Source organism: Ictalurus furcatus, chromosome 10 (genome assembly GCF_023375685.1).
Source record: "Ictalurus furcatus strain D&B chromosome 10, Billie_1.0, whole genome shotgun sequence".
Lineage (NCBI taxonomy): Eukaryota > Metazoa > Chordata > Actinopteri > Siluriformes > Ictaluridae > Ictalurus > Ictalurus furcatus.
In genome coordinates, this window is record NC_071264.1 from 25,703,594 (window position 1) to 25,730,523 (window position 26,930).

The following is a 26,930-nucleotide window of genomic DNA, read 5'->3' on the forward strand; positions in this document are numbered from 1 at the left end:
TTAAATAAATTGTTCTCAAAGTTTACACAGGCAGCTCTGGATAACAAAAGAATAAATCATGATACCTTATAAGATTCAGAATAAGATACTACAATTCAATAGACCAGCAACAATGATAGAATAAGGTTAAAAAGCACCAGAATGAATTGGTGTCACTTTCTTATTGAAGCAAGAGTGTAGCAATTGTTACCCTTTGTTATACTGATTAAAAAATATTTATTAAACAACACATTTCCATCGATTATTTTATGTGCTGATGTTGGTATTATTTTATCATTTAAAAAAAAATAATTAGCTGTACTTTTGGTTAGTTCAGATGTCCTTAGTCAAGGTTTTGTTTATAATGACAAAGAGATGTCAATGTATAAAGCAACAGGTAACTTTTTCGGGGGTGGTGTTTACTATATTAGGTGTTATACGGTATATGAAAGTCTAGCGACAGGAATGTGAGGAATTTGAAAGACTCCGATTCATCCTGAAGCGACAGCAGTGAGGTCTTTAAAGTGAGAGCGCCCCTATTTGAGCAAAACTGTTAACACCAGACAAGTTTTAACTCGCTTCGTTTCTAAGCAGAATGTCATGCTAATAGTTTAAAAGAAGATTATTTAATAATGAACTTTTTTGGGGGGGGGGGGGAGTAGAAACTAAATTTAATCTGTTTGGAAACATATCAGGCTAGACTATAGGCCTTCTGCTATGCTGTGAGCTTTATGAGCTTTCATATCTGAGGTGGTTCTAACTGCAGAACTTTGTGCTAAATGTTTGTTTTTCACATGATGAAATGATGTTTGGAGATAATGTGAGAAGTTTTTATTTATTTTTTTTGTCATTGCTGTAGAGCAAACAGAGGCACAGTTCTGCCTGGCAACTGAACTTTCCCCTCATTGGTTTAGGCTCATTTCTGTTTCCTCCTCTTTTCTTGGTGTGGGACAAAGGATTCCTGAGTTTTAAAACTTTTTCTTTCTGTTCAAATGATGAACCAAAGTAGGTTTAGACATACTGTTTTGGATATTGTTGGCGTTATTATTATTATTATTATTATTATTATTATTATTATTATTATTATTATTATTATTTTAAAGGTTACTTTTGACAGAAAGCTCAAACCGTGGTTGAAACAATTGTGCAGAAAAAAACTTTTTCATAGGTGAAAGTAAATGAAACTTGGCTCACATGAGTTAGTGAGCAGTGTGTCGCTTAATGAGACAGGGGACGATTAGACCGATTTAGTCTGTTATACCGCCCCCTACCAGTTCTTTCACCAATGCACATGTTCACGCCACTAAACAGGCTTTTTACCCCTCATCATTTAGGAAAAAGTCCCCTCGCTCCTCCTCTGTTGCCTACCCCCGTTTTTCACCCCCATAGCCGTTCGCCACCCGGGGTAAAAGGACCTCCCATTTCCAGACTGGCAGCAATAGGAAGGGCCGCAAAAAAAAGTCATTTAAGAATTATCTTTTCTACGCTCAAGCAGACAGCCTCTCTCTCTCTCTCTCTCGCTCGCTCTCCCTCTCTCTCTCTCACACACACACACACAGGCCGCTGCTGTCGCTTTGATCTTCCCTTAACAACAGTGCACGTCACTGGCTGCATCGCACAGAAAGGGAGTTTTGTCAGGCAGAACGCGGCGTGAGACTTGTTCAGTGGCTTGCAGGCAGCAGAGACGGCGAGAGCGGCATCAGCACAAACCTCCGTCCTTGCCGAAAAAGACGACTTTTTTCCCCCCTCTCCTCTTTACTCAACTTTTTCTTCCCCGTGCCAAAGTCAGCGCAGAAGCCATGGAGCACCAGCTGTTCTGCTGCGAGGTGGATACCATAAGAAGAGCTTACCACGACGCCAACTTGTTGAATGATCGAGTTTTACAGACAATGCTCAAAGCGGAGGAAAACTATCTCCCCTCGCCCAATTATTTCAAATGCGTGCAGAAAGAAATTGTACCCAAAATGAGGAAAATCGTCGCCACATGGATGCTAGAGGTTTGTATAAGCCGACATTTGTTAACATTACACAACTTTGTCTCAAGATGATTGTCCCTTATGCTCTTTGGACCCGATCTCCTACTACAGGCCTGTTAGTAACAGGGATATTTTCTTTATCTTTCTATCTCTAATCATCTTCCTTTTTGACTATTTAAACGCTGTAATCAGTGCTGAATGACATGTTTGCTTTTTATTTATTTTTATTTTTTAAATCTGCTTTACGAAAGTAATATTCCCCACACTTCAGGGGATTGATGTCGCTTCCTCTTAAACATCACCACTGGGTTGTATAGAATTCTTTAAACTTTGTATGGTTCGTTTCGTTTTAAACCAAAGTAAGGTGAAATGTATTTTATACGAATTTATTTCAATTTAATATCAATGTACACGTATGCAATCCCACTCGTGCCAGTAGCCTATTATGCGCCATCTTTGCTGTGGTGTGGAGAAGTTGTTTTAATATCTTAAAAATGCAGAAAACCCCTAAACATTGACATTTCTCACATATTGTTGTTCAGTCTGAGACCTTTAAGCCATATGTATAAGTTAGTGTCGGTTCCTGGAAGTAGACTTTATATTTATACGTGAAAACTTTTGTTTCATTTCGCCATGCCTCATGCACAACGTACCTGAAGGTCGGGGTATAAATAAGATATTTACTTCGTTTCCGACGACAAAATCGTGATATAAATATTCGGATTATGATCCTCATCTCTTAACGTGGATTTACATGTGCTTTATGTGCGATTTTGTCCACTAGAATAATTTATATTAATTTTTGAAATGTGTGCGGAGTGTAAATGCGGCATGCTCCGCATCATTGCGACACCCTGCGAAATTAAATTAATTTCATTTGCTTTTCGTTATCAAATTCAACATATTTCAGTTGTGACCGATAGAATATACGTGGCGGAACATTTTCGTGTAACTTAGAAGCGTCGAAACAATTTTATTATATTTTTAAATATTTTTTGAAAAGATGACGAACTAGAAATTGCTTTCGCGAGCCTGGCGCCGGACGCCACCTTTGTGTATTAAGAAGCAGCGACCACTAGCATCTACTGCTAACTTCAACTTGTATCCTATCAGCGTAAAGCCTTATGAACAGATCAATCGATTGATTAAATACTTGGCACTACATTGCATTTGATAATCAATCATTTGAATGCGTTTTCTTCAAAGCACATACTTCTTCACATCAAATCCAATGGAAATGTCAATTTAGGCCGAGTGCATCAAAAAAAAAAAAACAAGTTTTTGATATTGAGATATTTCAGGGGGTTTTCCCACCGATAACAGCACATTTTCTTATTTCTTTAGCTGTTAGACTGTCTGTTCTCACTTATGCTTCAATATGGATTCTCGTATACGTTTCTTACCAGGTGTGCGAAGAACAGAAATGTGAAGAGGAGGTTTTCCCTTTGGCCATGAACTACTTGGACAGGTTTCTGTCTGTCGAATACACTAAAAAGACGCGACTGCAGCTGCTGGGAGCCGCCTGCATGTTCTTGGCCTCCAAAATGAAGGAAACCGTGCCATTAACAGCAGAGAAGCTTTGTATATACACGGACAACTCCATCCGCCCCTGCGAACTATTGGTAATTACCTATTAATGTCTTGTTAATTAGGTCATTCTGTCGTCCGTTAGTTTGGGTCATTTGGTAAATTTGTGCATATTGTGTCTGTATGGACTTAGTTTGCAAGAAGGACAAGTTATGCAATGCATGCAGACATGAGTCATTCTTGATTTTGGTCCACAACATTTTTGTTTGAAACTATCTCCAAATCAGCCATCAAATGGTTGTCGTTTGTAATTGGCCCTAGATTGAGTAGCTTGAGTCAGGAACAGATCAAGCCATTTGAGGAAGGACACCATCTAGAGGCCGAATAATAGAATGCTTTGTGAACAAATAAAAGTACTTCTCTAGAAACTTGTATGTCAATCTGTGTACTTTCATATCTTCCTCACAGCAAATGGAGCTACTTGTTCTGAATAAGCTGAAGTGGGATCTAGCCTCTGTGACACCCCACGACTTCATTGAACATTTTCTCACCAAACTGCCTATTCATCAGAGCGCCAAGCAGATTCTGCGCAAACACGCACAGACGTTTGTGGCTCTCTGCGCAACAGGTATGCACCTTTTATACCTTCAGTTAGACCTGTGTAGATTTGTGGTGTTTTGAAGTGACATGCAAGATTATTCTTTGTTGCGAAACACTTGCAAGAAACTAAATGGCGTGCTTAGAGACATTAGTTCTGTTTTCCTTTTTCGATTTGCAATCAGAAAGCATTTTTTATTGGGGTGGAAAGAACTGCCCTAATTCCTCATGCAGAGGTATTATAAACTGACCTGAGCGTCTGCAAGTGAGAGGAAGTCTGTTTCCTTTTCTGGTGATTGCTGTGTCTGCAGCCATGCCTCTGCAGAGGCCCAAGAGCTTCCCAGCAGCTAATGCTCTGGATGTCTCTGAACATTTTCAAAAAAAAAAAGAAAAGAAAAGAGGAAGCGATCTGGTGCTTCTCTGTGAAATGTAAGAGAGATACAACTTGCTGTGGAGCGGAGTTATGTCGTATAAGCGAGTGGAGCATGCATGTGCTTTTTGCCTAAGGGTGTAACTCCTCACCCAAAAGATCCTTTTTTGGGGGTTGTGACATGTAGAACCCCATCAGTCTCTATTGTTATGTAACCTATTGCATTCAGCTCATGGTCAGTTCATCGTCTGAAGTCTGGAGTAGCCTTTAGTGTCTCAGGAAGGAATCTCTCCGCTTTAGCCCCTTCATTCTTTCTTTGTCCTTCTTTTGACATGGTGGGTATCACTGCAGCTTGCACCCCTTTTATGTTTATGACCTCAATTTCTTTTGGGAAGTGGCCTGGGATAGCAGCCAGGAAGATTGTGCTTGGGTGGGTAGTGAGGAAGGGGGCTATCCATGGTCATGAATAGATTTCGGTGACGGCTCCCGTGCCTTTATGTTCAATTTGTCTTAACAGTTGCCCTCTCGTCGCTGGGCTAGCAATGGTAGACTGCTACCTATGAGAGGGGCCGTTGTGTTGCACTGCTGCGCTCTCCATGTGTGGGCAGAACCCATAGTGAGTGAGTGAGAGAGGGAGAGAGAGGGGAAAAGTCCCTACTTTGATTTATAATGTCTTCCCTCTCATGCAGGCAGTGTGGGAAGACAAGTTACCACTGAGCAAGCACTCACATTTCAGCCACTTTATGTAGAAGGAAGTCATTTTCTTGGGAACATAACTGAACTTGGATATAAAGGTCTATATGCTCTGCGTGTGTTGCACTAAACATATATTTGTGTGCATGTGGTAATGGCTTTGTTTTACTGGAGAGTTTCTGTTTAGTGGTAACAGAGTAAGAGTAGGGGTGGGGGTACTAGCCTAGGACCTACAGCAAAGTTTCCCACCCCCCAAAACCCCCTAAACACATGGAGTCACAGTCTGGTGTCACCCCAAAATGTCACGGACTGTCCCCTGCCCTGCCACAACCGCCTTCATTGTGATTTAGTCATGCTATGCTCTATTATGAGCCCTCCCAGAAACATCCCCCGACTGCGGGTTTCCTCTTTTAGACGGCTAGTTTCAGTGGGTTTTGCATTGTTCCCATTTGATTCTCATCACGTGTTTGAATCAAATGCTCAGCCTGGTTGATTCCTAACAAAATGGCGTCATTTCTGTTATCTGCAGATGTCAACTTTATCGCAAGCCCTCCCTCGATGATCGCTGCAGGAAGCGTTGCCGCAGCAGTGCAGGGACTCTACTTGAAGGGTGCCGACAGTTCTTTATCCTCCCAGAACCTCACCAACTACCTGTCCCAAGTTATCAGGAGTGACCCAGTAAGTCCCACACTTCCTCATTGCTTTTTCCAAACAATTTGTCTCAGTACCAATTAGCAAATTGATACTAAATGCTTCTGGTTCCTTCCATAGGACTGTCTTCGATCGTGCCAGGAGCAGATCGAATCTCTGCTGGAGTCCAGTCTGAGGCAGGCGCAACAGCAAAGCATCTCCACAGAAAGCAAACGCGTGGAGGAGGACGTTGATCTCTCATGCACTCCTACAGATGTCAGGGACATTAACATCTGAGGGTGCCGGCCTTCGACTAGAGTCTTGCTTTTTCATTGGGGTAATGGGACCCCATGCTTCATGGGACTAGAGGGCACACAGCTCCCGCACCACCGGAGCCCACACAGACACCTCAACCAATCCTAATCAGCCCCTCAGAGTGCCCTCGCTGTTGACCCCTCAGTGGCCTTAACGATTGGGCTGTTGCTGGCCAGGACCACCAGAAGAGGACATGGGAAGGATAAAAACCCTGATCGTCCCTTCTACATTGCTTATGTCTCTCTTTTTCAGACCCTCTTCACACAACTTGAGTCAAAAAAAGACAAAAAATGTATAGTTAATATAGGATTTTTAAAATTGCAACAGCTGCATATATTATTTATGTAGTTGATACTTGTCTAATGTACAGACAAGGAAATAGGTTGGTAATTTTATTTCAAGTGTATCTATAACCATTATTTGAAAGAGAAGAGGCATTAATTTTGTTTCTTTTTATCTCTTTCTTTTAGCTAGTATAATGTCACACATGCTAACAGTCACCCCAGCCATTTTTTTGCAGTCTAGGCATGTGTATGTATCCCCGCTTGCTTATGCGTTTAGTCACTTTATTCTATTGTCTAGACTTTTAAAATCCCTAACATGTTTCTTTTTCTTTCAAAATGGCTTGTGTAACCCTAGTATATTTTGTTAAGCATGTGTTATTCTATGTTATGATTTAGAGGCCTGTGGATTGCCAAAGCTAAGGCTTTAACTTAACACCAGACAGAACCATTTCCATTTTCCCCCCATTTATTTTGTTTGTTTGATTGTCCTCACTGCCAATGCCATCACTGGTTGTGACACAATAAGCTTCTCTCCTACCCGCCTCCTATGTTACATTCGCAGTGCAATTCACAGTCTACTTTCTTTTTAGATTTATGTATTATAATCTAAAACCATTCCATTTAAAAAAAAAAAAAAAAAGCACTTTCAGTCCGTCTTGTAAGGCTGACTTATGGAAAAAAAAATTCCAGATTTGTAAAACAAAACCGAAAAAAATATGGAATGGAATAGGAATTGACGACAGGTTTATTTACTGTCCGCAGCATGGAGCAGGTCTCTTTATGGTGTTATAGGTTATAGAGAGAGAAACGGAGAGTTGGAAAAGAAATGGATTCTCAGAAAAGCATTACAGCAACCGTCAACATCCTACTGGCTGAGATGGATGCTGGAGAACACTGAGGTGCAATCTCGATGAGAGCGACCCACGCAAGCCTGCCACCGTTCAGCTCCAGGCGCATTAATGCGTTTAAAACACTAAAGTAAAACAAATAGCTATAACAAAGGTTGAGAACTATTTATTTTGTTCTACCCCCCCTCTTACAAGGCCAGTATGGAATGCAACAACGAGATGCCTGAGTTTTGAAGTGTGCTCAATGCACGACTGTTTGCTACCTTGTGTGAAATTATGTTTTTTTGGATCAGCCATAGTTATTGTTGGAGCTGACAAACTCTGAATGAGGAAAAAAACAAAATTACAAGAGATAACAAAGTGCTGTGGCCTCTAGAAGATTTTGCACAAACCCCAAGATGTAATGTCCTCTCTCAACTCTCGGTGGAGGAGAAAACAGGGACAAAGACGGACGTTAGAGGTGGCAGAGTGAGACGTTAAAAGGGGTGACGACTGGACATCAGAAAGTAACTGCAGAACTAAACTAAGGTGTTTGTATACAGAGAAAAGAAGAGAACACGGGAGCACACACTCCTCATATGTAGCTGCTATGGTGGGATTTCCGGCAAGTATGAAACTTTGAACGAAAAAAAAAAGGAAAAAAAAAAAAAAGGAAAAGACATGCTTTGTTCTCTTGTCTTGTTTTGCTGCTATTTTTTGGTTTTGTCTATGTATAATGTCAATACTGCCATAGGTTTTTAATTTTCTCATAGAAAATTATGATATTGACATCTGTTTCTTTTGGTAGTTTTTTTTATGTGATCAGTTTTTATTAATGTGATTTCTGCGCTATTCCAAAAAAAAAAAGAAACAAATAGACAAATGTTCCTGTTTTACCCATAATACCTCAACCAGTCATGATTTAGTAATGATTTTTTCCCTCAGTTCTGTCTTTTGTTTTACTTTGTTATTCAGTGTCTGCTAGTCCAGTAATTGGACAACCATTATACATTACATTCTCCTTCTGGGTCCTGATTTGAGCAACAAAAAAAAAACAAAAAACACACACACACAGAGAGAGAGAAAGAAAAAGAGAGCGCATTAAATGAAATTGGTGCCATAAACAGCTTGATTATAACTCATTTGAGTTTTTAACTGTTTCATTAAAAGAGACTTTTATGCCCCACCTTTAGGCCCCTTGTGGCCTAATCTAAATGTATTTATGAAGCTTTTGTTCAAATTCAAAGCAGATATGAACTTGTGAATTTTACAACGCCATAGTATTGTAGTAATTTAACATGGCTCCCATGTCAGAAGCTGGATATGTTGCTTTGAACACAGGAAGCTTGGCATGTTAACATCACATGTGTCAATATCACAATAAATGGCATGTAGATGCAACCAGCAGTAGTTCTTTCCTTTTTCATATTGCATTCATGTGATTTTTTTTTAAAAACAAAATTGTAAAATTCTTTTATTTTTAACACCAAGAGTTGATCCTTGATCTCCCTTTCTCAATCCCTTTCCCTTTTAGCCATAGACATGGTGCTGCTATGTGTTCTGCATTGTGACTGGAGATAGTACTTTTATATAAAAAGATGCAGCTTGGAGTTTTAGGGTGAGCTACTGGCTAACCCAGGACCCAGGGGGACAAAACCACACATTATCCTCTGTATAGTATCAGGAATGTTTGTTACCTCAAGACAAAAAAAAAAAAGTCTAATGAGCTGCGTGTTTTGCAAGCCAAGACATATAGGTTTTTAAATGAATAAATAAATAAGTGTAAAAGAAAAGACAAGCTGGTGAGGGGTTCACCCAATTTTTTCTTTTGAATGTGCAAGGAAAGATATTGACTCAGACAACATCAGAAATGTCATTGCATCTACCTTTCCCCAAACCATAAAAAGCTTGGCTTTGTGTCTTGTAAATGAGAGCAGTTGCTCTTTTTAGTCTTGAATGGTGTTACTCAAGGAACACTTTAGTAGATGTGGTGATGACCCAGAAATAAAATGTCACTTCATGTGTTTTTTTTTTTCCTTTGCTGGTCCGAAATGCACAAACTTTACTTGCAGACCCGTTCTAGACATTATGTTAGCTAGAATTAAAGTTGAGCTTCAAAACCCACTGTCTTACCTTGTCTGTTTTCTCTCTTTTAACAGCAGCCAAGAAGTACTCTTAATGCTTGTTGGGATAGAATTACAATGAGTATAGTTTATCTAGTCATAAGTAGGAAATAAAACACTTGGGGATGTGAATAATAATCAACGGCAGGTGGTGTGATGCAAAGTGGATTATTTTCCAATAACAGTGTGTCCTGAACGCTTTATTCCCCTTACACCACGGCAATTTGCCAAGGAATTATACATGGTGCTTTTAACAATAAATAGTTATGTTTAATTTTGCGGAAGTTCCTACTATCACTTTACATTACAGCAGTGATAAACAAGTGTTGATCATTCCATCACCAGAATCGTTTATTTCTCTCTTTTCATGTTAATATGACCAAAAAAAAATGCGGCTTGTGATGTTAACCAAGAAACTGGAAAGCACAAAGACTTTCCTGTGGTGAAAACTTACAAAGTTACAACTTTACCTCTGACTGTTATAAAGCACCGACAACGGAGACTCCTTTCATAAGTGTAAAACAAACTGACAATTATAGTCGAGAATTCAACAGAGATGTGGTCTAAATATTTGTATAGCTTTTTGAGTAATCATGTAGTTACATAAAGAACCTTTAAGGGATCTTCAGTTGCCCTTTAAAAGTTTTATGTAACTTATGACTGAGTATCTCCCTTTCAGAAAAGGGTTACTAGTAGAACTCTAATCTTTTCAAAGAACATTTAAAGGGTGCATCTATGGGTGCATATGGGAGTTGTGTTATAAAATGAAAAGTAAAATTTTTTTAAATTGAAATGCAACCATTCATTCATAGTCTATGATTTATCATATATACCTAGGAAATATGATCAATCATAATAATAATACATGATAATCATATCATATCTATTCATATTGTCTACAAATATTACTATTCCTATAGAGGTCCAAATACATATAAAATGTTATGATCTACTCTTACTCAACCTCGTGAAATCCAGTGTGAAAATGCTTTTGATGACTCCATGAACGAAGTTAGTTAATAAATCCTACACATGTACATAGAGAGGAGCTCAGATATTTGACTTGTCACGGTGCAGTCAGTCATTCAGACTTTGTTTAGATCATGTCCTCAATTTTTTGAAGGGAAAAAAAAAACCTCATAGGAGAACAACTCTGAATTTCACACACTCTCCTCACTGACTAAGGTCTGTGATAATGCTGTGTCTTTGGCACTTGGCATCCTCGTGTTTGCGGTTTTTGGAGGAGGGAGCAACATTTCTTCCCACACTCTAGCAAAGGCGTAGCGGAAGGCTAGCCCGAACGTGTGACTTCCACAGCACGAGCATGAGCGACTGTGCAGCTTCCAGCCTGGCGCCTGTAAATTTAACTTCAACCCGAGCTGTCACAACAAAGCATCCATCTTCAGTGATGTGGTTTACCTGCGCTGAGAGAGGCCAGAGTCACCAAAAAAAAAAAAAAAAAGAAATCTCACATGATCTCTGAGCAGCTCTGCTCTGATCCATCTGAGACCTATTCCAGAGAGCAAACAATAGACGGAGGATGATTAGTGGTTTCCATGGACTTGGATTGAAACGTCAAATTTGTTGGAGAAATTTACGGAGCAGGATTTCCTATGGCGTTTTTAAGAATGTTTCTGTGCCAATGCCAAATCTGCTGCATAGTGAGTTATACCATAATAAATAAAGAGTTTAATCTCAGACTGTGCACTTCCTAATTATACAATACAATAGCTTGAATGATATCATAGTGTATTGTGTAATGGTTGTTTTACTTTACAGGTCATATAGGATTTGGAAAATATATTACAAGTTGTAAAGAGTAAGTGGTTTGACCTGTAACAGGCCTGGATGCTGTCACAGGAAAAATCCAATATTTATTTTGCAATTAAATTTTTAATGAAATTATTTCATCTACATGTTGGTCTATTTTCATTTTCGGTTAACGGTTTGCTACATTACCCACAATGCCGTTCACAAAGATAGGAATGTCTCCTCAAGCCCAAGTTCAGCATGTGCCACTCACACTTTCAACAGTAAATAAAATATCACTTTAAATGAGTTTATGAGTATACACTTCTAATCAATGAACACAGACACATCAGTGAGTTAAATCTATAACACTGACCATACAGTATGCTGTTTTGAGAAAGGCTCATGATCACTAATGTTAGCAGGCCAGCTTGTTATTAAAAAAAAACACACGTTTTTCCCCAATTTGTAGCTCAAATGTGCCGAGCTCGAAAAATGACATAGGGTATGTCTCAACCAGCTCAGTAGTGCAGTAGGTCGTGAATCAGTATATCGTGTACGCGAGTTAATCACATGCATTTCTGTCATAATATGTCAAACAGGATCGTAGACTAGCTTAAATTTATAGCCGGAAGTTGGCTGAGAGTTCGTCCCCCATTTTTTTTTTTCAAGTTGAGAGGCTTCTGGAAACATAACGTCATTTCTGGTAAGGGAACATAGTGAACATCAATACTCCCTGGTTTTGGTGGTGCATTGTGAGATTTTTTTTTTTAGAGAGCGAACGTTCCAGTGCACTGGAAGGATTTTTAAAGGATTTTAAAATGGCCGACTCCCTGATCAGTGCCCTGACTACTGAACTAGGGAGCTGGTTGAGACATACCCATAATTATGAGCTCAGACTTCACACTTCTCAGTTAAGTCGAATGCAGTATTAACCACTGCTTAAACTCTACATAAAGAGAGTGATGCAGCGGCGCTTTAGCCTTTTAATCTCTTCGGCTGTAAAAGACGCACCTCCTCATCTGTACACCCTGCTCAAACAGATCAGCTTCCAAAGCTTCAACTTCCATGCTAATACCGCCATCACAAGTTTCATGCTAATTCCATAACAAGCCAAGCGGCATCTCTGCTATAACTCACCACAGCTGTCATTTAACTGCATTGCATTCTGGAACTATGAGCTCAGTGTTTGCACAAACATCACCACCACTTCTGTGTTGGATTTCTCATTAATATATGACATTGATTATATCGCTGGAAAAAGGTGAGTGAGAAAAGAAGCTGTTGCTCTTTTGCATTTAGGAGCAAACAGTGAAGGAAACCTGAGAGAGATCGCAAATATTTCAGTATAAGCATATTTAATGTATTTCAAGGGTGGAGTTTTCCTTTAACTATATGTTAATAAGCAGCTATTAAAAGCGGGAAACAAAGCAAGAGTAGACCAGCTTCACACATCTGCCGAATTAAGTGGCAGGACCTTTCTTGTCTGTGCTGTGAATAGGAATTGCATATTTTTATCATCCACATCATGAACTATGCAGGCAAGCGAGTGGCTTAATGCTGAGATTGGAGCTGGTGCATGTGTCTATGTGTGTGTGTGTGTGTGTGTGAGAGGGTGGGGGGTATGAGGCACCGAGGAGAAAAAAAAAGGGAGATACTATGCCACCATTCAGCCAGGGGCCTTTTTTTCTTGAGTGCCCGCCGGTTGCATTTGTCACGTCCTCCTTTCATGTCACCACTCGCCACCTGCTCCTGAAATTCCTGAACATTTTCTGAAACCTTCCAGCGTCCTCCTTCATTTGCTCGGCCTTGCTCCCTCTCGCTGGCCCCAGCCACTCGGCTCGGCCAGCTGAAAGAAACCAAAGAAACATCGCTCCTCAAGCTTTCTTTTAGCCTTCGTTCACCAGCCCCCCTCCCCATCTTCATGTTCTACTGTTCTGCATTCGGAATGAGTCAGACACACAGAAACTTCTAATACAGATCCATACATAAATCATTAACGTGAGTATCCTAAAGAAAAAATCAAGTTTTCAGTGTCTAAACAAAACATCTAATGCAAAACAGCCTAATTTGTATCCAACTGTAGACACACTATGCCTCAATTATAATACCTCTGGATTCTTAAGGCACATCTGTAAACAGGAGGCCATCACATAAATCTCTATATTTCACACACACAAAGGCAGGTCACATTGGAGCGAGCGTTGCCATGTTGTGATTGGAGGCCTTTAGGGAAGAGTGCGGTTTTATCTGTCATTGCTCTGAAGGTGCCGCCATCGGGCCCCGTGTTCACCTGCTGCTGCACAGAGCGCAGACCAGCTGCCACTTCCAGCACCACCCTCTCATTCTCTGCCAACCCGGCTGAATTCAGAGCTGCACCTCCGCCTCAAAGCGCCAGCAGAGTAGAACAAAAAAAAAAAAAAAAACGGCAGTGCGTTGCCCGGCCCCTGCCCTCTTGCGCCGGCCCCAGCGTGGCATTGTTGCAGCCGAACGCTATCTGTCAGCAGACTTTTGCTGACCACCCGTGAAACGGCATTGAGAGACCCAGCGGAGGAATTTCATGGGGCCCGGGGTTGGTTAACCAAAACTAACAAAAGGTAACTGGGATTTAGGCCAAGAGCAGGTGTAAGCATTCGCATGATAAAAATCACACTCGTTCTCTGGGGGGAAAGGAGGTAACTAATGATCCAGCGTGGCGGCACTTCTACTGAAATCCAAGACACCTTTGAAGCTTTTATGGAAGCGTTCTTCAACAAAGGACGAGGAGAGAAGGCAAATTCTTAAAGAAATTGAAAATATTATACCAGAGTATACGAGGTTCAGTCCTTTATTGCAAAACCTCACAAAGCACAAGACTATAGAAAACGAATTTGGGTGACGCACAAAGGATTGACCAGGTGTTCAAACCTGGATTAATGCCAACCGGCAACGGGTATACAGATTATACTCTGAATAAAAATTTTAAGGATGATGTTATTATGTAATCAGTGAAATACATTTACACCGCAGCGCTGCTGAATTCTCAACTCAGAAGGTGATGATTACTTTTCTATAACAGCAGCTCTGACAGTAGTGTAGTAGTGCCGGCTGCAATTCGAAACACAAGTTTATCTTAATGCGCTTGTTCTAATACATTATCATTTCTACAGCCTTGTATAGTGGACGTGCCACGTAAGCAGATTTTAGAAACGTGTGATTGTTGAAATGGTGACGCATTCTGTAAGCTAATTCTGTGAGTTCCCAGTATCAGCGCTTTGCAACAGTCAGAGATAAAGCTGTAATGAAGTTTTTCAACATGGGAAGCTATTCAGTAGTTTACGATTTTGGAAAACAAAAAAAATTTTGTCTTGTTGATTAGAGAGTTTCATAATCCAAGCGATAACAGGAGCTAACTTGTTTGTGGGCATTCCACAAATTCAAACATAACTATAAAAGGAATAAAATTATTACACGGTGTTCTATATAAATCAAAAACATTTTGAGTGTTGGCAAATTGATGTTTAACAGGAATAAAACATTTCATGATGTGCTAACATCGTACCACCCTTTTAATGATCCTTTTCCTATAACAACACACCCTGTCATGATTTATTCCTTACTTAGGTAGTTATTAAATTATTATATCATCCAAGCTTCTTGCTTACTGTAATAAATAATACATGCAAAACTGCCATTCTTACCTAAAATGCTTTCCTGGATATCCCACACCTCTGAACATTATTAAAAAATGTTACATTTATTTTGTTAATAAGAAGCAAGACACTTTAAATGTCCACAATCAAATGATGTATTAAAATGTAATTCTATTCAAAAGAATTTCCCATTTCTGCGGGAAATATTGTTGAAATGCTGTATAATAGGTGTTGATTCAGTTAAGCAAGGTGAAAATGTTAATAATCTAGTTCTGATTTGCTCCACCAGCAGATGGAGATGTGCACCCATTAACATAAGAACATCTGAGGATGGCTCTGTTTTCTCCAACTTCACCACCAGATGGTGTTCACGCACGTCAGGGAAATTCAAGCAGAATGCCAAAGTCAACCTGTAACTGATCACAGATCAGCACATACTCACCTTCTCAAAGGGACTAACCCAAGATCCTAAGAGTAATCTGACTCATTTCCTGGTATATTTACTGTATGAGGTCATGAGGAAGCGTTGACCTTTAAAACCACGGCATTAATTGACCATTCCCACTGTTCACTTCACAAGCCTTGACTCTGCATATACAGCACAACTGCACCGTGTCTCGCTTCTCTTTTCGGCTTGCTGTGAGTCGCAGATGTCTCGTGATCCACACCGCAGGAGGACGCCTCAGAGCTGGGTTCGCCTCTGTAGTCTTTCAGAATGACATTCCTTCTGATCCAGACATATACTCACGGAAGTCTGCAGTCACACTGAGTAACGAACACACCTGCGGCACAGAAAAATGTTTTAATTGTGCAAATGCGCATATTCGGTATTGTTCTAGCTCAGCTAATATTATACATAGCTAATACAATATTCCATCCAGGGGTGGACAAATCATAAATTCAACAGCTATCCTCCAGGCAAGACAAAACTGTAATGTGCCCGGTCCAGGTTTATGCACACCAAGAGTTCCAATTAACTAGGCTAAAAACGCAATTTAACTCACAAATATGACAAGCCAATTATATGCAGACTATGGAAAATGGAAAACGTGAATCCCTGTGCGGTGACTTTATGTAACCACAGTGTTTCTACTATCCTGATGATTTCTCTAGTAATGAAGGATCTTGTTGACAGAAAAAGGCAGAAAGTCTTTGGCTAACATTTCAGAACACTTTGAGCTGTTGTGTTCTCTCGTCACGAAAAAAGACGTTATTAGAGTCTTTTAATGTGGAAACATTGGGCGATATTTATCAACCTTTTAGTAAGGCTGTGTCTAAATGCCTGCGTAAGCCTTTTTTCCCCCAAGTTTCTTGGCGACTCTCGGCCAGAAAGTGTTGTTCTCGTATCACTTTATGCTTGTAATTTTTACTTCATTCTCAAAATATTACGACTTTATTTCTCGGATTACAATGATTTTATCCTAGTAATTTTGACTTTATTCTCAAAATATTACAACTTAATTGTCATAATCTTAATTTTTTTTTACGTGGCACTAAAACGCTGTTGTAGTTTTGAACACTATTAAGACACGGGGAGAAAAAAAAAACAAAAACAGAATATGGTCACCTTAACTTTTATGATGCAATGTTATCAGCATCATGGACAGTGAGCTTTTATTTATTAAGTGTAAAAATTCATCACGATTTGTATGACTAGAAGTCTTAGGCATAAATTTACACACACTCAGGAGCATAAGTAGGGTATAAACATCCCCCGCCCCCCAAAGTACGAGATTTTCATTAATACAGATTTTCTTGTGTAAATGCTTGTACGAACGATTCACGAATAAATCCGTTCATATCCAGCTTGATAAATGAGGACCATTGTCTAGCATATGTTCAAGCCAATTAATATGCCTAACCAAACAGTTCCTAACAGCAAGATTACGTCTTCGCTTTGCATATGCAGCACAACAGGTGGTGGGATTTGTAAAAGAGTAGCATTGAGCACAGAGGATTGGAGCATATTGCATTTAACTGAAATATCAGACGATTTTTAAATAAAAGGTTTTCTTTGGGAAATTTAATATGAAGTAGTGAGTGAAACAAAAAAAAAGTCTTCAGATATAATATCTGCAACCAAATACGAAAAAAAGAGTCCATATACGTTATCCACTTGTCCCACGCACCCAGGCTAGCGATCTGTCCACTCATGTGCATCGATAAAAAAAAATAATGAAACAGCTCTACCTGTCGAAACTTGGCCCTCACTCTCTCCATGTGTTCCTGGAGCTTCTCATTCTGTGGGTCTTCATATGGAAACTTTTGGATCATTGCATCCAAAGTCTCAACAGCTTTCAGTCGTTTTCTGGTTAAAAAAAAAAAAAAACAATCAGACTCAGAATGTCCTTCTTCCACAAATGTACACGACACACAGAAATCTGACCTGGCCTTGACCTGGAAGTGAAGATATCTCCATGGAAATCCCACACGGCCTACCTTGCTTTAACATCTTCAGTGTTTTGTAGGATAAATTTCCATGTGAGTGCAAAGCCATGATAAAAAGAAACCTAAAATGACAGTTTAAAAAATCAGTTTAAATCATGGACAAGCACAAGCGGTGGTGTTTGATGTAACTGTGTGTACCTCAGCTGAGAGTCTGGCACCGTGAAGCATGCCGTGGTTTCTGCCCTCGATCAATCCCTGTTGCGTTCCTTCCTCAAATCCTTCACGGTATCCATCTAAATGGAACCTGCAGTCATGAGAGAAAAAAATATGTGCACACCTTGAAGTTATATGCTTTTCTGTATTAATCAATGATTATCAAGAGTCCTAAACATGTAGAATGTCGTTCGGGTCACAGAAAACTGATGGGGGGTGCAAGCTTCACAATATAGAGCTGCTGTTGTTGGGGTTTTTTATTGGCTTGGTGGTGTAGCCGGTAACATTGCCACCACACAGTACCAGGGTCCCTTGTTCAATCCTGAGTTCAAGATACTATCTTCTTTGCAATTTCTCCCCATGTGGGTTTCCTTCAGGTTCTCTGCTTTCCCCCCACCTCCAAAAAACATGCCTGTAGACTTACTGGGTACATTAAAATATCCCAGGTGTGTGTGTGTGTATGTGTCCTGAGATGGACTGGTTTCCCATCCAGGGTGTGTGTATTCCTGCCTAACACCAAGTGTTCCCAGGATACGCTCCAGAGGTAAAAATAAGAGAAAATGGTATCTTCCACATCATTCTGATAAAATAATGACAGATAGGAGTGAGCCACTTAACAAATCAGTTTTTTAAAAAAATATTCTAGTAAATTCTCACATGACATGAAGTAATATTGTGAATTTTTCAAACACTTATTTCCTTGCTGGGGAAAAAAATTGGAAACCCTCACAGACTTTGTAATGGTTTTAATGGTCCCTGTGGGTCTCTACTGGTAATGTGTTGCCTTCTATTGGTGGCATGTTATGTCTAGTGGATACCATTAAGGACCAATAATGGTTTGTAATGGTAGTTGTAGTGGAAACCATTTGAATTTCTGTGTTGGATTCTATTGGGGTATTGTTCAGCAAGGTTATGATCATAATGAAGACTAATTTAATATATTGTGAAGGTAAGGAATAATCATGATGCACCATTCCTGACACAAGGAAATTACAGGGGAAAAAGTGGAAACCTTCTAGGGTTAGGGGCTAATTTGACTCAGGTGTTTAAATCAGTTCAGGTGTGTCTAATAAGCCAATTGATTCACTAGACTATTTAACGGACGCTTAAACAACAGCAGTAAACTTATAACAACTAAAAGAGATTTCTCAGATTTATGCAAATTTTAACACACAGCTAGTTAGGTTAAAAATATGAGGCACTCAATATTGAAACCAAAAACTCTACTAATGAGACTGTATTGTAGAAACGTTGAGAACTCTCTTACTGATTCAAAGCATTAGCAAAACACCGTTAGCTCGCTAGCTGGTTAGCTAAAATGCAATATTGTTGTTTTTACCTGTCGTCTGCCATTATAATTGAGTCGAACAAATCGTCTGTAACGTTTTGCGAAAAACCGGCCATTTTAATAAGACTGAAATGTAGTATTTATGCTGAAATTTTAGTTAGAAATTGAGAACATAAACTAAACAATCTACGTGCTTCCGGAAGGACGGCTTCTTCCTCAGTCAGATTTACAACAGTTAGTGATGATTATTGCCACCTTCTGGAGAGGAGAGAATAATTTTACCGTCATAAAATAGAAAATATATTAATTAAATAGTGTTTTTAACCTAGGTTACAAGTTGTGACTTAATAAATTGTACATGTATATTCTAGGGTTGTTCAATACATGACATTTTTAGAATCGACTCCGAATCGAATCCGACTCCAGACATTGATACAGATGGAGCTGATTCAAAGAGTCGATTCCATTCCATGCAAAGAAATATTCCAGTTTTTTCCATTCAAAACCTACACAAGACATAAAATGATGTGCTGTAGTTTAAAGAATAGAGTACAATATAAATCAATTAAGCAATAAAGTTTTACATTTGACCGTATTCATGACACATTTATATTCATTTCAGATGGTACAACCTTAGTTGTTTCTTAGGGGCACAAGATGTCATTTGAACTGTTTTGTTAAATAAATTCTGCTAATATGCAGTGAGAAAATGTTTATTTTCAGAAGTGTGGGCCTATTTTACGTAATTAATTTAAGAAGCACGTATCAAGCATTTGTCTTTTAGTTTTAGTACAACAAAAATTATTGAGTGAAGAACTTAATTTATTAAAGAAATTAATTTATTAAACATAAACGAGCTACTTTTAAACAAACCTGTATAAACTCAGTATTTTCACTAGGCTACAAAAGGACAATAACAGTGACTCGGGAATCTCCAATCACTTTGCTTCAAATCAATTTCACTTCATAGAATCGACTCCAAAGCTTAAGATTTGACTCTTTATATCCATTGCCTGAAATAAGAGAGTCGATTCTTTTTTTGACCGACTCCTTCGACATTTCATGTACACAGAGATAAAGACCATATTCTGTAAATGGGTTATTTATTATATTTACCCTATCTCCGTTTTTAATATAGAATTCACAATTTTAACAAATGCACGCACAAGACGCAAATCATGTTTTATGCACGTGACATTTTAACTATTTAAAACAAACAAACAAACAAAAAACAATTGCGGTTACGCAGCTTGCCACAATGTCAATGTCAATTATTATTTATTTTTTTTGGTCAGCAGTCCTGAAATAATCTCAAAATAAATCCATGTATTTAAAGTGTGTAAATGTAGTTAAACAACGTAACCACTAGAGGGAGCCACAACACTAAAATATTTCCAGGGTTATCAGTATGCTGAGTGATCTGTATAACTCAACATCATGTGAAGACGTAATTATCCATCTTCAACCGCTTACTCCTTTTCAGGGCCACGGGGAACCTGGAGCCTATCCCAGGAAGCATCAAGCACAAGGAGGGGTACACCCTGGACAGGGTGCCAGTCCATCGCAGGGCACAATCACACACACTCCGGACACTTTAGACACACCAATCAGCCTACCATGTATGTCTTTGGACTGGGGGAGAAAACCAGAGCACCCGGAGGAAACCCCCCGCAGTACGGGGAGAACAAACTCCGCACACATATGGCCGCGGCGGGAATCGAACCCCGGACGTGTGAGACGAACGTGCTAACCACTAAGCCACCGTGCGCCCCAAGACATAATTATGATTATTTTATTTTTATTTATTTATTTATTTTTAGCTCTGGTGATTTTTTGATGTTAAATAGGGTGAATTCAGGTATATTGGGATATCTCTGCTTGATAAATGTAACTTCATTCATTTAACATCATATGAAGGAGTGTGGTCAAACAGGTCAAACAGGAAGTTGACCCCAAAAAGCTTGATGTAGGAAAATTGACAAATGATTTTTGTTTTTGTCATGGATAATAATTTACACATATCTAATGTGCGTATAAGTACATAAGATAATACAGTACTGCAGCTAAAATACTACTGCAGTAACAAAATTATCATAAAGTTAGTTCAAATCATCTACATATGTTTACAGAATTGAATAATTTTCATTCACGGTTTCAGAATAATTAGAGCGTCTTAAAATATAATAAGTAGGGAGAGGAAAAGTGAAGGTATATAATCAGTGAATGTATGAATAGATGCATGACATACCCCACAGCTACAGTTAAATGAGGCACTGATGCATTCCTTGTATTCATTATATATTACGTAGTGTATTGTGTTCACATAATTTTAGAGACTAATGCAATGTTTAGATTCTTTTAAAATCCTTTTTAATGCCACTATTACAAGTAATTGATTTCTGCTGTGATACTTACTTAATCTGTTTTAGAAACATTAGAAATGTTTAGAAACTGTGATTTTCTCAATGTAACCTGTTCATGCTAAATTTTAGATTTAAGACCTCAGCCATGTTATTGTGGCTACTGCTGTAAGAAACAAATTATAGAATGCTACTTAGGCCTGCATTGTAATATAGAATTGATTTTACTGAGTCCACTATCCTCATACAATATTACAATATGAAGATGATGAATTTAAATTCCTGTTTTTGAAATTTGATTTATTGATGTCATGAATAAGCATGCTGCAAATGGGTAAAGTTCTTAAATGTGTCATTGAGAATTAAAGTAAAGACCTAAACCAGTGAAGATGTGTCCTGAATTTCCATGTCATTAAAATGGTTTTCAGTCAGTTTTGACAAAAAAAAAAAAGGGGGGGGGGTAAACAATACTTCTCTGGAATATAATAGAAACATTTATTTTTATCAATAGTCATTTCAGAAATGCATCATGCTTTGCAAAAGTATCTTAGCAAGTGAATATTTAAAGGAAACGTTACCTAACATTTCTTATTATTAGAAATGATGAATACCTTTAAGCCTATTTCTGGACATATTTACTTATTTCAAACTCAAATTGGTTTATTTCATTGGTAGATAATTCACCTTCTTTCTAGAAACAAACGCTTAAAGTAAGCAATAGAATAAGAAAATGTTGTGCTTGATATGAGCAAAGATATCTAGAAATAGGCTTAATAATCTTAAATTTCTTTGTACATTATATTTGTTTATAAAACAAGATATTTTACTAGCTCAGATAGTTTCAGAGTGTGTGTTGGGGGTATTTTGTTTTATTAATGTTAAGTAAGCATGGAGGTGGAAATAAAAAATAAAAATAAAAAGCTTATATTCCCATTATACCTAAATACTGTATATCTCCTTATATAAGATATAATCTGGAATACATGATTACATAATTACAAAATGATGTACTGTGCATGGTGTTACTCCATAACCAATTATTTCTGACTTTAATAGTAAGTCGTATTAGTCTTTTTATAGTATTTTTTATAGTATTTTGTTTTATAGTATTCGTCTTTTTATTAGTAGTCTTTTTATAGTCTTTTATTATATACATTTTAATTGTAAAAAGTTTCGTCTTCAGGATCTTATCACAAAATGTCACTACTGTATGCAAATGAGTACTTATTATAGACTGTCCTATAGTGTCATGGTGTATAATTGTGTTAAATTATGTAGCCCTTTCTTTTAAAAACAAAACCACGGCACACAGTTCAAAATATTCATAAATGCATAATGCAGTAAAAGAATGTCATTACATTCATTTTCAGTGAATGAGTAAGTACTATAATATGTTGGAAGATATTAGATTTCATTATTAATCCATACATACTTTTATGTGCCATTTTATGTGCAATTTATGGTTCATACAGTTCTTTATGTCTTAAAAACATGTTTTTATTGATTGATTCATACATATGTATTGTACTTTTTTTTTTTTTTTTTTTAGATTTGTGATCCTAAACATTTCCATCACTATTTATCTGTCAAATAGTGTGATTAGTTTTCTTTTGAATCACAAGCTTTAATCATAAGAATCGTTTTGTTTCATAATGACACCAGATTTGATCAGAATTACACATATTTGAGTCTAACAAAAGTAGTTCATAAAGTACAGCCTATGATAAATACAACAAATATAAAATCCTGTCTTACAGTTTATATACAAGTGCACAGTAAAAAAAAAAAAAAATTAAAAAAAAAAAAGGCTTTACTATACGATACAGAGACTAGGCATAGCAGTGAATATCACTTTTAGAATAAATAAAGCTAATAAAGCTGCTCACACTTTACTTTGAGCTTCAACATTTACCATTTGGAGTGATCTACTATCTGAAGTAGAAGTGAACTACTACTTTGAAGCGTATTCTACGTAATCCACCCGTGCAACCGGGGTTAAGAATGATCTTTGGGAAACCTGATCCTCCTCTTGCCCCAAGTCTGTAAGTTCTGTCTGGGCTCTGCTTTCAGACCAGGCTGGTTCCGTTCAGCCTCTTGCCTCTGCATAAGAGATTGAACTGAGTCCCATCTTTGAAAACTTTTAACTCTTCTCATCTTTTGTTGAAACTTGGGCTTTGAATGACAATCTGGGAGATCCTCCCAAAGGATTCCATGCTGTCTGCTTGTACACCTAAGTGAAGATCCTGTTCTGGGTCAACTGCAGAATGCACTTTTCTCTCGTTGTACTCTGTAGGCTCCTGTGGCAGAGAATTGAGCAAGGGCAGGAACTGTGAGAGAGCATTTTGACGTCGGTTCTTCCCACCAGCCAAGCTCACGAGGGTCCCGTGTTTGCCTGAGACGTAGATGTTGTAGCCGTCTGCCATAACTTGTTCAAGAAAAGAGCAGTCGTCCTTTATATAAATGTACTATTGGGAGAAATAAAACAAATAAACACTCGATAAGGGTCACGTACAATAAACTGCATTTCACTTTGTAACAGTTATGTGTTCGCTTTAAGTTCTTCGATGGCTGTTTGCTGTTCACATACAAGGGCCAAGGTTACTTTCCTGTCCCGTTTCATTCAGCTTTTAGTTTTGCAAACCCAGCACAGGACAAAGGTCGCTAAAATAACGTCACAAAGTATATTTGGTCAATTTTGTAATATCATCTTTATAAATGGAAACAGTTCCTCAAACCGTATACTTACAGCTCCATGTTCACGTGAATACTTTTAAAGGTTGTAAAGCATTTGGACCGATTAGGGATGTTAAAATAATTTATCCAAATATTAATTTATCCAAAATAATTTTGGATTTGAATTTGATGAGATTTATTTGTTTACTAGCGTAGAAATTTGTTTTATATTATCCACTAGCATGATTCGAGCCTTTTCAGATCCTTCAGACCAAATCCTGCATATGTAGCCCTGTATATCTAGGGATACTGATCATGTAAGCTTACATTTACATGATGATGCAGGGGTTTAGTGGGAGGAATGAACTTTTGGAAAGTAAACGCTGAGGAACTAAAAAAAAAAAAAAACATCCGATGCATGATCAAATTGTTTGTAATCCCTAAGCAAATAATTAGTTTTACCAGTGTGTGTGTGCTTTGCCAGTATGTGCATGTAAGATTCATTTGCTATCGATATGTCTATGTAGTAGGTTATTAAATCACACACGTGCAACAAGAAACTAATTGATTCAAAATGAGTCAAATCACAGGCTTTGGAATTGAATGCAAATTGTATAAATGACTCACCGAGCCATATAGCTTTCCATTAGCTTCCATGCAGAGATACTGTGAGCTCGCGACACCTTTAATAACCACACAGCCTGTGTCGACGGTGCGGATCTCCACCAAACCTGGAATGGGGGGGGGGGCAAAATTAATTTATGCCCCTTGGATTGAATCACCACTACTGGGAAAGTTTCGAAATTATTTGAAATCCATGAGATAATTATCTATAGATTATTTCTCCCCACTTACAATTCCTGACATGTGTAAAAATGCACTGGGGCAAGATGTTTAAATCTAAATATGATGCGCAATGGAAATCTTGCGCGTCAAGATATGCAGTATTTATACGCTATGATCAACAAAATAAAAATGTTGTAGCATAGTGTTGAGTTAGTTATGTGTGTAGGTAATTGTTATGGATAGACTGGGTGCGGGGTCCGGAGTCAAACTTCGGTACTCACTGTGCGAGCTCTGCACGTGCGATCCTCCGATCTTCCCGTCTTTGCTGATCTGCAGGTGCAGACCGGGTCTTGCCGCGTACAGGTGTCTCAGGCGGACAGATTCTCCCCAGTCATTGGCCAGGTGTGGTCCGGAATCGGCCAGTGCGACGCCGATGCAGCACGCGCAGAGGAAAATGCCGAGCAGCATGTCTCGGTATTCCAGTTAATGTGCGGTCCAAGGTGCGGGGACTGGTGTACGATGAGCGCGACTGTTCGCTTGTTCTCGTCGGTCGTGTGTGTTTTTTCGTTTGTTTTGTCCTCGCACATCTGTCCTCTTAAATGCTGCTCTTTATCAGTTGAATCGATAAGCCGCCGTCTCCCCCTTTTGGCAATTTCTGCGAACGGGATCATAACACACCTTCTGGACATCCAACAGACGGTTGGGGTTTGGGCTGCGCTGGCAGGCGCGCGCGCGCACACACGCACACACACACACTCACACACACACACACACACACACACACACACACACACACACATTTGTTTTGCTATCCTTATGAGAACCTTCCAATGTAGCAAATTAATGCAATGCCTACACCTAAATCTAACCATAACCATAAACTCAGTAACTAAACTTTAAATGTACAAACTGTACAAACTTTCAAGGTGAATAAAAACTGCTTTTAGTTTATTTCCTTTTTTAATACAAAGTGCACACACACACACACACACACACACACACACACACACACAAAACAACTAAAAGTGCCAAGAGGTTTAATTTAGGTGACTTAAGCTTAGGGTTATGGGCTGCTATAAGACAGGTAAATAAATTGCTATGAGCACTGCACACAAACGTGAAGAAGACCCTCCCCCTGCAGGGCTAAAGTACAGGCGTGTGTGTGAGCGGATGGGATCTGGTGGACACCAGCAGGTCACCTTAAACAGATAGTGCGCCCTTTTCCCCTCGATTTTTTTATTTATTTATTTATTTACTTATTTACTTATTTATGACTCGCTACCAGTAGTGTGGCGAGTTTAGTTTGCACAAGGTTAAACAGTAGCCTGCTCTTACCAAACCATTCCCATTCATGAAAATTCCTCCTGACCAAAGTGTTATTTTACAGTCTACTTTCTCAGACTTTGCTGGTCCTGACACATATGAAACATATTCTGAGCCGTTTACCTTTAATTCGTTGTAGTTATTCCGCCATTTTTATAATGACGAGGATGACATCATTTCTATTGATAGTTTCTATTAGGCAATATACAATCAAACACCAAACTCCACAGGTTACTCAGCAGAAGCTCCAGTAACAATCACCTCTTATTCTAAATCAGAACCGGTAGATGGCGCTCTATAATAATATTAGGCTACCCTATACGCTCTTCGGAGTAGAGGTACAAAATTATACTTTTTTCCTTGTCACATTTACGCATGTACACGCAGCTGTAATGTATCTTTCACATAGAAATTTGATCCAATTTTATTTGAATAGCGCTTTTACCAATGGGCATTGTCATAAAGTAGGTTTATGTAAATAAATAAATGTAGGATATCAATTTTTAATTTATACATTTATACATTGATCACTAATGGGAAAGCCAGAGGTGATGGTGGCAAGGAACAACTCCCTGAGACGATATGAGGAAGAAACCTTGAGAGGAACCAGACTCAAAAGGGAACCCGTCCTCATCGGGGTCACTCCGGGTAGTGTGATTATAAATAATTCCATTCTGTAACTGTATGGTACATGCTCAAAAGTGAAATTTTGTAAACAGGAAATTCATTTTAGTTTTCCCATGAAGTCTATTTTGTTGAAGTTATCAACTGTTCATGATGGAGACTTGAATGCAAAGCTGTTTGTGGTCATTGCAGTCCTAAAGATATCAAAGCAATTGTGGCCCAAAGCCATCATAGGAAAACTGTTCATATCAATTGCAGTCCAAAGTATTTAAGTAGTACCATCCTCAGTAATCTCACTGATCTTTGGGCTGTCCATGTGGGGCCATCCTCAGCAACAGCGAGTGATTTCCAAGTGATGAGAACTCCAAACAGATGGATCATGCGGTTCCAGAGAGCAGAAGGGAAAACATGAGTGTACCCTGAAGAATTATTTAATGCACATAATTGGACCTTAAGGATCACTCAGTCTGTTTCATTAACCGTTTTATCCTGATAAGGGTCATGTTGGATCTGGACCCCATCTCTTGAACACTGGATGTGATGCAGGAATACACCTGGATGGGATGCCAATCC

The 26,930-nt window shown here is 38.7% G+C and overlaps 3 protein-coding genes across 3 annotated transcripts; 1 reads left to right on the forward strand and 2 right to left on the reverse strand.

The window, feature by feature from the left end:
* The first annotated feature begins 1,660 nt into the window (after positions 1 to 1,660).
* ccnd1 (cyclin D1) lies at positions 1,661 to 9,313 on the forward strand. The gene is made up of 5 exons (XM_053635653.1): positions 1,661 to 1,976; positions 3,362 to 3,577; positions 3,951 to 4,110; positions 5,672 to 5,820; positions 5,914 to 9,313. The coding sequence occupies exons 1-5, from the start codon at positions 1,779 to 1,781 to the stop codon at positions 6,067 to 6,069; spliced, it is 879 nt and encodes a 292-aa protein (XP_053491628.1). The 5' UTR covers positions 1,661 to 1,778; the 3' UTR covers positions 6,070 to 9,313.
* Positions 9,314 to 12,079: 2,766 nt separating this feature from the next.
* lto1 (LTO1 maturation factor of ABCE1) lies at positions 12,080 to 18,813 on the reverse strand. The gene is made up of 5 exons (XM_053635657.1): positions 18,643 to 18,813; positions 17,289 to 17,394; positions 17,142 to 17,212; positions 16,893 to 17,010; positions 12,080 to 15,484 (listed from the first exon to the last, which is right to left on the reverse strand). The coding sequence occupies exons 1-5, from the start codon at positions 18,705 to 18,707 to the stop codon at positions 15,413 to 15,415; spliced, it is 432 nt and encodes a 143-aa protein (XP_053491632.1). The 5' UTR covers positions 18,708 to 18,813; the 3' UTR covers positions 12,080 to 15,412.
* Positions 18,814 to 21,630: 2,817 nt separating this feature from the next.
* fgf19 (fibroblast growth factor 19) lies at positions 21,631 to 25,246 on the reverse strand. Its single transcript, XM_053635655.1, has 3 exons — positions 24,692 to 25,246; positions 24,252 to 24,355; positions 21,631 to 23,416 (listed from the first exon to the last, which is right to left on the reverse strand). Exons 1-3 carry the CDS (start codon positions 24,876 to 24,878, stop codon positions 23,102 to 23,104), a joined length of 606 nt encoding a protein of 201 aa, XP_053491630.1. The 5' UTR covers positions 24,879 to 25,246; the 3' UTR covers positions 21,631 to 23,101.
* Positions 25,247 to 26,930: the final 1,684 nt, after the last annotated feature.

Excerpts from the sequence above, each read along its gene's own strand:
- ccnd1 (XM_053635653.1), top strand. The coding sequence starts at position 1,779 with ATGGAGCACCAGCTGTTCTGCTGCGAGGTGGATACCATAAGAAGAGCT. Across the intron at positions 3,578-3,950 it reads TCCGCCCCTGCGAACTATTG|CAAATGGAGCTACTTGTTCT; the intron begins GTAATTACCTAT and ends TCTTCCTCACAG. Across the intron at positions 5,821-5,913 it reads AAGTTATCAGGAGTGACCCA|GACTGTCTTCGATCGTGCCA; the intron begins GTAAGTCCCACA and ends TTCCTTCCATAG.
- lto1 (XM_053635657.1), bottom strand. The coding sequence starts at position 18,707 with ATGGCCGGTTTTTCGCAAAACGTTACAGACGATTTGTTCGACTCAATT. Across the intron at positions 17,213-17,288 it reads GTGCCAGACTCTCAGCTGAG|GTTTCTTTTTATCATGGCTT; the intron begins GTACACACAGTT and ends CTGTCATTTTAG. Across the intron at positions 17,011-17,141 it reads ACTGAAGATGTTAAAGCAAG|AAAACGACTGAAAGCTGTTG; the intron begins GTAGGCCGTGTG and ends TTTTTTAACCAG.
- fgf19 (XM_053635655.1), bottom strand. The coding sequence starts at position 24,878 with ATGCTGCTCGGCATTTTCCTCTGCGCGTGCTGCATCGGCGTCGCACTG. Across the intron at positions 24,356-24,691 it reads GCACGTGCAGAGCTCGCACA|GTTTGGTGGAGATCCGCACC; the intron begins GTGAGTACCGAA and ends CCCCCATTCCAG. Across the intron at positions 23,417-24,251 it reads ATGGAAAGCTATATGGCTCG|TACATTTATATAAAGGACGA; the intron begins GTGAGTCATTTA and ends TTCTCCCAATAG.